Here is an 11,278-nt window from a genome sequence, read left to right on the forward strand (position 1 = left end):
TACAATTAGGGTTAAGTTATTGTTAGCTTTTGCTATATTTATATGATTTGTACGTACACATGCACCTGTTCAGTCGACGTTCTTGTTCAGATCACAGGCCTGATCTACGTTATAGTTAAATATACCGGATGATTCATTAATAACTGTAAAACTATAGAATCCTACGCTCGGAAGGTGTAACCCAAAGCATTTGAATAAAATGTTGATTTTTTATTTATTATTTTTTCGTTATTTAGAATGTAACGAAACGGTTGTTTTGAATTTGTTGGAATTAATTTAAATGAATAAACAATATGAATGCGATCTAAAGTTTCAATTGCACAATAGATGACATTCTAAGGTACACAAACTCCGACATAAATGTTCAGCTTATTTATTTTATCGTTATTAAGAAAGCAGAAAGGAGAATCAATAAATTTTATTAGAATAGCAGTTCGGCCAATGGTAACGACAAATAGTTTTAAAGTACTGGGCAAAAATATTTTTGAATTTAACAGCCTGCAAATCTGTAAGCGACTTTTTGTCTTAGCGATTTAGGTCAAATCTTTATATTTTGAGTTTAGTAGTCTATTCCTTATATATTTCCTATTTTTATTTAAATAACATTTCTTCAATACCTACTTAATACCTATATACAAACTTGCACTCATGGCTGGATATATTAATATATTACCTAAGGGTCAGTATTCAATAAAAAAATTCTTATGTAAACTCCTTAAAGCTATATTTTTGGCTCAAACATTTTAACAAATTTTGAGTGTGCGTTACAACGCGTTTAATTCGCAACGCCCCGATAAACTCGCATCGTTTCGTTCCGCTCGTCTCCGGACCCGCCACGCAGAGTGCCCCAAATCAATGCACCGCCGAGTATAGAAAAGAGATGGCAACACGTTGGTGGGTCGCGTTTGTAGGTAGGGCCAGGCGCATGCGGCCGTAGGCGTGGCGAAGAATCTCCTCTTCGTAATAAAGATGACTATTTTGAAATCTCACTCAGTTTGACAGGCACCGTTTTGCTGGTAAACACTTATAGGGTTGTGTGGTTCTCTTAAAAGTCTATATAGTGTCAAGTGGATAGTGCCGCGGTGTCGCAGCACAAAACAATGGCATTTGAGGACAGATCTAGTCCTAACACGGCTACTAGTCCGCGTAACGGACAAGGTAGCGAATCGGGGAGCGATTTTAATTCGCCAAATTCGCCGGAATCGTCCAGAACATCGCCGTATACGTGTATGACGATCTCTCATAGCCAAGATACCCCACATTATGCCCCTAGTCCTCCTCCGTCGTCGCCGCAACATTTCGTCGTTCCAAAAATAGAACAAACCGCCGACAGACCTTTCCTTAGAATAACCTCTTTCGCTTTGGCCAGTCCGGAAACGAGACAATCTCCGGTAAGCTTTCGGTCGACTTCACCGGTCGAGAGTATCGCTTCTTCGACGTCGTCGCCACCTCCTCCCGAACCCGTCATCCACACTCTGAAATATTCAATCAGAAACATTCTTCAGCCGGAATTCGGGAAATCGGCAGTACTAAAAACGAAAACCGGCCCGAGAATTAGTTTTAAACCGTACGAATCGGATAAAAACAAAACACAAAGCAACAGAAATCACCAAAAGAAGGAAGTAAATAATGCTCCTTTAGGGAGTTTGTGTCAAACGGTCTCGCAGATTGGGTTCAAAACGAGCGTCGTTTCCGAATTGAAATCGCCAGCGGGTTCAAACAGTCCGCCGCCGAAAACAGTAACGGGAAATTCCGACGAGGACAAAAAGGAAGGAAAAAACGTCCCTACTTTGTGGCCGGCTTGGGTCTATTGCACGAGGTATTCCGATCGACCGAGCTCGGGTAAGATTCGCTAATTACATATACAAATGTTGCTTACGGATAAATAAAAAATATGAGGTGGTGCACAAATTGGACTTTTTATTTAATACTTACATGTAATTTTTACTCTGCGTGCGTTAATAATTTTGGGTATACAAATGGGTATATAAATAGGTACATAGGTATGGTTTAAGAAAGCAAACGTGTGGTGGCTCTGATGACCCTACTACTTTTTCATAAAATGAAAGGTGACACAAGCAGAAATGTCATAGCTATCTTGTATTTTTTGATACAGGGCGATTTTTAGACATTCTTTGCCGTTTGTTTATGCGTTCCCTTATTAAAAAGATGAAAACTCGCCTGGATAGGGTTTGCCACACACGTTAATTTTGACAGGTAACTAACTCTTTGTTATAAATTGTATAATTTATGTCAAAAAAATTAAATGTATGTATGATGTATTTCTGAAAAGCTAACAAAATGCCTTCTAATATTATTAAAACATATGCAGGGTATTATTGTAAAGATAAAAGTTTATTTTAATATCAAAAATTGTGATTTTCAGAAGAAATCTATCTAAAACTAAGCTCCTACATCCTGGTAAGAAACACTATCCAGACCAGCTACAAAGAGTGTCTAAAAATTCAAAATTTCCAAAATCATGCCGCAACATTAGCTTTATTGATAAGGAAGAGACGCCGTCAAACCATCAAACGCACTCTACATTAAATGCCACTAAGCGAAGTTGGTGTTCAATTCTAAAAAATAAGTAAAAAAAATACTCGATATTAAAAGGACTTTGGTTGGATATATGAATTTGATTTGAGTTATTGAATTGTGTTTTAATATCTACTTTCTGAGAAATATTTGTAAGTGCACCCTAAAGTAGTTACCCAACACGCAACTTTTGCTTAGTTTTGGTTAGTATGGTAGCATATAGTATAGAAAATATTTTTAGAAAATCATCTGTGATTTTAACATATTTTAATAAACTCAGCGTTGTCAAAACTCGGCGCGATGCCAATGGCCACATTGCAGTTTTAAATTACACGATCGATATTTAGATGTTATATTTTTTTTCCAGTTTTCCTATTGTTATCCACTAAATTTCCACAATTTCGAGGGTTTTCTATTCTTATCAAGTCTGTTAATTGAATACATGGAACACAATATCTTCGAATAATTTTAGACCAATAAATTTAGGATTTTCATAACATGCTTATCCCGCCCTTCAAATTCAATACAAGAAAAGAATAATTACGTAAAATTTGTATTTGTGCACATGAGTTGATGATTTTGTTTTGTTTTTATTTAATTCGCATACAATTATTCAACTTTGAAACTCACCAATATCTTAGTAGTCCAAAAAGGACCATTCTGTGTTCTTTATTAAATTTCAAAAGGATTTTCGAAAGTCGATATTACCTAGTTATGGCTTTCGATAAATTAGACGGGAAATTTAAGTTGGTACGCGTGGTTTCTCGTAGAATGCGGCGAATAAATAGACAAACACACTTGTACCTATACACTAAAACACCGCAGATGTCACTAAATCTTTAAAAATGAAGTAACTATTTTTTAGATAATTAGCAACGTCTGTCCCCATGTGTTAATTATATGATTTAATTGAATTTAAGTGAATATTATGTATATTATACACTATAGATATGTGTTGTCCTCGAGAGCCATGTGCTGTTGTTATAAAAGAACTAATTAAATTAATTATAATAATTAAATGAAAATTAAAGGTTTTTCTTCATTTGAAAAATTTGGAAAAATTTTTGTCCAAGTCAATTACAAAATGAATTTATATAAAAAATACTCATGTATGCAAAAATGATGCAAAATTGGTTAAATTAATTTTTAATAACAATATAATCTTTATTTAGCATTATGCTATATAAAAAATACAAAATATAGTATAAGTACTAATTAATAAAAAAATATTTTTGGGACACTTAACAATTGCAAACTTTTTTACAATTTACGTTAGCCATTCATTGCGTTAGTAGTGAACATTCTCCTGATGCTGTTTGAAATTTTATTAAAAAATATTTCGGATAATAATACAAAATTATTTAAAATTTATTAATTTAGGGTTTGGCTTTTGCTTTACCTGCACATATCGATATTTCGCATGAAATTACCGACTTATTTAAAGTCGTTCTTGGAAGCACGAACTTTGAAAACCTTTCCATGTAATCAATCAATTACATGCCGAATTTTTACGTTAAACCTGATGGTATATGCGTGGCCTTACCAAAAGATTTAAAGAGTACCTACCTATAACGCTCGTTAAGAATTCACAACCTCTCAATATAAAAATTTCGATTGAAGATTTTTTTTCCTCAAAAGAGGCTGATTAATGGAAAGTTCATCACCATAACAATAAAACGTATATTTGTGTAGCAATATCGTAATATTGCAAATTTTAGTTGTACAACAATCAAATAAAAATCTATAATAATAATATAATCTCCGTATTATAGTTTTAAAGTTCACTCTAATTTAATTTGTTAACTTAAGGGTTTTCTTAGCTAGCTAATCCTAAAAAGACATCATCATGGATACCAAATTGTGACAAAAAGGGTCTACACTCCATTATGGTAACCGTTAAATTCAAAAATGTTTGCGTGAAGACTATCATACTCAACAAAAGACCTAGTTCTACAATAGCCTGGAAGCCTAGAAGCGCAGAGTACATTGCAAGGCTAATGTTTGAAAAAAAAATCGGACAAACTGCAATAAACTTCTTTTTATTAGAAATGTAAAAAAATGAATATTTAATCAATAACGGAATTGTTGCTACATATAACAAGACTGAATGGGAGCTTGCCTCAAAGGGAAGAACCGGATAAAAAAAGAGAAAAATAAAAATAACTTTTAAAAATTTAATTTAATTATTCTGAAAAGAAATTTTGTTCTGTTCTGTTCTGTTATTAATTTGGTGTCTAGTAAGACGATTCCAAATCTCTATTGCATAAATTATTATATTACGTAAATGTTCTCTGAAATAATGAAGGTCGATATTGTCCAACAGACTTCGACAACAAAAAAAAAAAACGTTTTTGTATGACAAGTGACAATTATAGCACCTTGTTGAAAGAAAATCTTATAAATCCTACCCATTTTTTTTGGGTCTTTTAAATTAGTTGTTAATGGCTATAAATGCAGCAGCATAAGTTCCGTTAGCGTACGCTAGATGTCTCGGCGACACGCTTCTTTATCCGGCACTTGAAAACGAACTACTCGTAGCCGTATCTGCAGTTATAAGAACCGCGAGCTGCGAGACCACACAAGACGAATACCTGGGGGCCGTTGCCGAAGCCCGCCTGGAAATGCGATACTTTCTTGTGGTTTGACTTTGTGTGATTGATTTAAATAATAATTTACATTTACGTCTTTATGTACCGGGCGAGTTGAAAAGGGTTTTCGTTTGACAAATTAATTTGATAATTCCGAGCGAAACGAAAATAACAAAATCAAAGTTTTAGTAAAATGATCGAAATTGCTTATTTATAATTAAAATTAACTACTTATATTATTTTAATGTCTGGCTAAAGCACACCAAATTTAACCAAAAATTAAAACTGTGCTGCTGTTTATTTGACAAAATCGATTCTACAGAATTTTTCAAACTTTGATCCAACGTCCTCGTAATAATTGAGGCCGGGATATGATTGTTTTCCCAGAGCGCTTCAACATCCTAATTACAATTATTACATTATTTTAAGAAATATCCATCATCCTTCATTCGCGTTCGAGGAACGAACTTTCCTCTGATTTAAGGTGGCTGCGCAGGACCTACCTTTCTAGGAAATATTCATTTCAGTTGCAGTTATTTTTTAAAAAGAAAAATGTTCTAAAGTTATGAACTCGATATAGGGTGTTCAAATCTCGAAACGCGTTTAGATCAAAGAATGGAACTACAAACATCCTCTAAACATTAGCTGCAACTTCTATGAGAGGTGAAAATGCCGACTGTACATGTACACATCTTCCTACACTGGGGTAATTCAATATCTTCCTTTGTTCCTCATGATGTGACCAAGGTATTGAAGTTTGCGAGCATTTGACGATGTTCACTATTTCCGTGGAGGTTTTCATTCTATGTAACACTTCTTCATTAGTAACCTTCTGGGTCCATGGTATCTTCAAGATTCTCCTCAAGGCTTGGAGTTTGGACATGGTTTCCTGTTTTAAGGTCCATGTCTCCATACCGTACAGAAGTAACACTTTAGAACCCTTTTCTTTATTTCCAGTTAGAAGTTGTGGCTTTTGAAAACTTGACCCATAGCTAAGAAAGCACTTTTAGGCTTTCTAATTCTGCACCAGATCTCTTAAGAATTGTCCCGCGATTTATTAATTATATAACATCTACACATAGTAATGAAAAATATGCATTTGGGGCTAGCCAGCGCTTTACTAAGTAGATACGCACAATTTCACTTTACCAAAATATTTTTCATAGTATTCATTTAAATCCTCTTGGCGTTAACGACCAGAGAGAAATAGTGCATTTAACAATGACATTATTTCCAAGAAACACAAGTCCTTAATATTTCTGTGTTGAATACCGGTCAAATTGTTTAAATTGGTTTTGCGCAATTTAATGTGTGGGATAACCAGTTACAATCATCCTATGACTTCAGTTTTCATAAGTAAGCTACACTTAACGTGACATCGCACAGCATAAACTGAAAGTTTTGACATTTCCAAACGCACAACGTGAGTGACTGAACCAAATCATGAAAAATCCGTTCTATCTCTACAAGCATGGTAAGCAAAACATTCATTCATTTGTTTATTTGCCAGTTTCCACTCGTTTTATGAATGTGTTGTTGTTTCCTTTGGATCTTGGTCTTTGAGATTCACAGCAAGTAGATCTCTTCTGCGGATACCAATTTACCATCATCGGCTTTTAAAAGTCTAAGTGCGTTAGTTCAGTTCAGCGCCTAGGTTGATCTACTGGGCCAATACAAAGAGGGACAAGGGAGAGTTTATTTATATCTATCATTTTTGGACACTTATTCACTTAGCACGCCACAAACTCGACACCACATTTGTCACATCTGTTTACAGAAAACACTTCCAAAGACTGTATAAAATGATTTAAGACCATTTGTTTCGGCACGTAGAGGTGAATTAGGGCTCGAACGCAAACGGAGCGTATATCGTAACTAGCTTTCACTGCCGATAAAATTTGAAAGCGCCCAATACCATTAACGTGTCAGCGAGCCACTTATATTAAAAATAAAATCTTCAAAAAGCGTGGAAGCGAAATTTGTCGAAGGAAAAACGCTGCCAAGTTTCAGCACCGCGTTTAAGTGTTTTTTAAACGATTAATTTTGGATATGCCTCTGATACTTTACGGTCCGAATAGTTTGGGCTTTTTTTACACGACGTAGTCGATGGTATTTTTCGAAATTAACAGTTTGGCTTTGTGTTTCAGCGCATCTATGTTGATAATTAAATAAATAAAATAAATAAAAAAATTATTGACCACTATTTTAAAACCAATAAAAAAGATATAAAACATTAGACCAAACATTTTTTGTCGGTAAACAAACGTAGTAAAAAAACGATTTACATGTAAAAATTGGACCTTTTCACGTTATAAAATATCAATATTGAACAATATAAGTGCAGTTTTCTTCAAACGTCTAACGGCATTTAAAAATCTTAAAATCCTTAAATTACTTCAAGTGAATTTTCATTTTTCTGTAAAAAAAATATTTAAAAATTTTTTACGAAATTTGCACTCCCTCTACAAAATTTTGTAGAAAATTTGTGAAGTTGTATATTTTTAAGAAAAATGTTAAATTTCAGATTTTTTTGTAAAATGTGAAAATTATAAGTTAACTTATTTCTCAAAAGCTAATATTAACCAAAACGAAATTTTGTAAAAAAAAAGAGAATTTACAATTTTTTTACGAAAAACTAACCAAAATAGAACTTTGAGTACGTACCAAGTTTTCTAAGTTTTGTCCTATTTTCCCATTAAAAAAATCATGAATAACGCAATCAAAGCGCTTGGACAGATGACACGGCGATAAAACGCTGTGTTCACCCCTCTCCATGGCTGAAGTTGACGTCCAAGTGCTTAAATTTTAGAGTTAGAGACCACCTACGCCTTCGGGTCGGGTGTGTGAAAGAGAAAACGCGGACCTTTTCCTTATCATGTCCATCAGTCTTCGGGAAAAAATGTCATCGGACTACCACTTTCGTGGTGTTATTCATTATGTTAATGACGAAGATTAATCAGTGGCCATTGTCTTGCTTTTTCTCAGTCGCGGCACTTCTCGTTTATAATTAGGTATGGGCTACCGTTTTGGAGTTATAATCTGATAAAACCATATAAGAAATATTTTTGGGTTGAATTATTTATCAACATTGTAGTTCATGGTGAATTCATTTTTTCAAATTTTTCATTTTTTTTTTATTTTTTTGAGATTTATATGCTTTAAAAAATATATGTCCAATATTTCAAAAAACATTAAATTAACCGAATATTACGCCTTAACCTTTTTAATGAATTAAATCAACAACTCTTTGGTAATAATACCAAAAATAAAACCAAAACTAACATGAATAACGTTAATATTACCTTATATAAATACCTCCTTCAGAAAATACTGAGTTGATTTAAGAAACATAAAAAAAAATTACATGATTATATCATAAACAGTTGTCAACTGATTTTGGAGATTTTGGAGTTATTTAAAGTTTTAGCAAGTAATACTGAGGTATCAAGTTAAATTTTTTGGAACCCTTTTTGTAGGAGTAATTTTCGATTACGCTTTATTAACCAAATTAACGGTACTTTTTACTATTTACTCTAGCAACTAGCCTATACATTTTTTTGAAAAGTTCAGTATTAAAAAACTCAAGTACCTACTTTAAGCAGCTTGTTTGATTTTTCAAAACTACTGTTTATTTTGTTTATTCTTTACGCTGATGTCTATTTGATTAACCCAATTTTGACATAACCTTAATTAGGTGTACGAAATTTGACAATTACTTCGATGTGTGAATTAGCTTTTTAATCAAATCCCCATTTTCTCTCTAGGGAGTTGTTAAAATAATAAATTATCTTTCCGACCAAGGTATATATCATCAGACACGCATCTTACATGTTTGGAGTCTATTAGAATACGTTCTGTGGAAAACGTCCACTAATTATTGTATACTTTTTTACTTTACAATTATTATTTATTATTATGAACAGAAAAAGTTTCAAATTACATATGTTATCAAAAGAGGGGATTTAAGAATTCAAAAATTTTATGGCAAAAATGATTAAAAGGGCAGGAAGGCCAAAAATTTCCAAAGAAATCAAATTTAGACGGGTCATACAATGTGTCCAAATGCTACGGGTTGGATAAAGTAGCAAAATTGCGAAACAATTACACAAAAATGCAAAAAACAGGAATATAAAATAAAAAAATTACAGTTAGTTACAACAAGAACACCTTTAGAATCTATTAATAACTAATAATGGGAAATATATTTAAATTAGTGTTGGGGCTGGTCAATTGACTACTTCTCAATTGTCAAAAAATGTTTTAAATAATTTCTTGCGATTGTAGAGTGTTATCTATCATTATTTAATAATAACCCTATAACCTATAACTCTCGTCAAGGAATATCCAAATATGATACTTAGCGATTCGGAGAATCCCAATAATAATGTCGACTCCATTTAGTTCTCAGAACGCGACGGCAAAAACAACGCATAATATAAATAAAAATAAATAAGTAAATATAAATTTCATGCTATTTTAAAAATTATTATGGTCAATCTAAGCAGTCACCATCCTAATTTTAATCCATATTTTGAAAAATGAAGTTGCAACATGTTCTATTTAATTTTGTTTTTAAGGCATATCTTTTAATTTCAGGACCGCGATCGCGACGAATGAAGAAAATTCCGAATGCGAAGAGTGAAGAAAAAAGACCAAGGACCGCGTTTTCGAGTTCCCAATTGGCCCGGCTTAAGCAGGAGTTCAACGAAAACAAATACCTGACCGAGAGCAGACGTCAAAAGTTGAGCGCAGAGCTCGGACTGAACGAGGCCCAGATAAAGATTTGGTTTCAGAATAAAAGGGCTAAAATAAAAAAATCTTCCGGCCAAAAAAATCCTCTCGCTTTACAACTAATGGCACAAGGACTGTACAACCATTCCACGGTTGCTTGTGACGAAGACGATATGCCGATGGCAACCTAGATCCGCAATGATGGAAAAATTATAAGTTATATTTATTGATTTTGTATATATGATGTAAATAGCTGAAATGATCTCATAATTTATTTTCGATGTAAATAGCGCTACGAATTTCTGTATCGATCGTATTTCAACACGGCTATTTATTCATATGCATGTATGTACCTGCTTCGCTGTTCACTAAATCGATTATTCAAGAATAGTCGTTCCAACATTACTTTCAAAATTTCATATGCTGCAGTTCCAATTTCGACAACCATATCTCAAAAACTGATCATAGGATTCTTTAGAACTGCACTGAAATTTTCATAAAAATTAATTATAAGCCATATTCCATAAGGAATCCAAAGAAAATGTATCACTTTCCATGTGACAACGCAGTTTGTCGCCAACGTATGTTTTATTGTAAAACTGTACTTTATAGGAGATAGAGATTAGAGACTTAGAAGTTAGAATACCGCTATACCCAGCCAGTTTTAAACATATACATAATAAATAAGCTACGTTGTTGTTTATTACCTAAAAAGAAACCTGTTCAAAAGTAGACTGAATTTAAAACTCTAACGATATGTTTTGTGCAATGTTTGTGTAAATATTTGTTAATATAGGCTCTATTGAAATTGTTCTTCCGATAGACTGTTGTTTCATTTACCTTAACACGCATTTTTGCAATAAAATAGTCAGACCAACTTTGAATTTGAAATACTGCTTAAGCTTATTTATTGATTATTATTTTTACTTAATATCTTGAATAGTTTTGAAGATGTTTTTCTCAAACAAATAATATGTTGTCTATGTAATTTCAATAATTTCGAGGGTGTTTTCTAAGTGAATATCAATAATAAAGGAGGCAATTTTTTGGTCCTTTTTAAAAAAAGAAAACTTCATATGAACTTATGTCCTAGACGTCTTAACAGTGTGGTAAACTTTTCAAAAATAAAATATATTTTTTTAATATCTGTAATACTACTTTAGATATTTTAATGAAATTTGGAACAACGTGCAATATATAAGGAGGCATTATTTAGTGTACCATATTTTTTTTAGAATACGCCAGTGGCGGGCGTAAGGAATTTCACCTGCCTATTGGCATACGCCACTGATTTTTCTCTTAAAATAAAAATAATTCCTCCAAACATTAAAAATAATTTTTTATTGATTTCTTCAATCCGATTTACGGTTTTCGCTTAAAAAAATAAAAATTTGAAATTTGAAAATCATGCAATGGACTAA

The 11,278-nt window shown here is 32.8% G+C and overlaps 1 protein-coding gene across 1 annotated transcript; it reads left to right on the forward strand.

Annotated features, from left to right (window-relative positions):
• Positions 1-1,017: 1,017 nt before the first annotated feature.
• Positions 1,018-10,564, forward strand: LOC132697528 (homeobox protein engrailed-2-B-like). The gene is made up of 2 exons (XM_060663123.1): positions 1,018-1,842; positions 9,723-10,564. Exons 1-2 carry the CDS (start codon positions 1,101-1,103, stop codon positions 10,046-10,048), a joined length of 1,068 nt encoding a protein of 355 aa, XP_060519106.1. The 5' UTR covers positions 1,018-1,100; the 3' UTR covers positions 10,049-10,564.
• The last annotated feature ends 714 nt before the right edge of the window (positions 10,565-11,278 follow it).

Source organism: Cylas formicarius, unplaced genomic scaffold (genome assembly GCF_029955315.1).
Source record: "Cylas formicarius isolate icCylForm1 unplaced genomic scaffold, icCylForm1.1 PGA_scaffold_10__41_contigs__length_53128322, whole genome shotgun sequence".
Taxonomy (NCBI): domain Eukaryota; kingdom Metazoa; phylum Arthropoda; class Insecta; order Coleoptera; family Brentidae; genus Cylas; species Cylas formicarius.

Excerpts from the sequence above, each read along its gene's own strand:
- LOC132697528 (XM_060663123.1), top strand. The coding sequence starts at position 1,101 with ATGGCATTTGAGGACAGATCTAGTCCTAACACGGCTACTAGTCCGCGT. Across the intron at positions 1,843-9,722 it reads TTCCGATCGACCGAGCTCGG|GACCGCGATCGCGACGAATG; the intron begins GTAAGATTCGCT and ends TTTTAATTTCAG.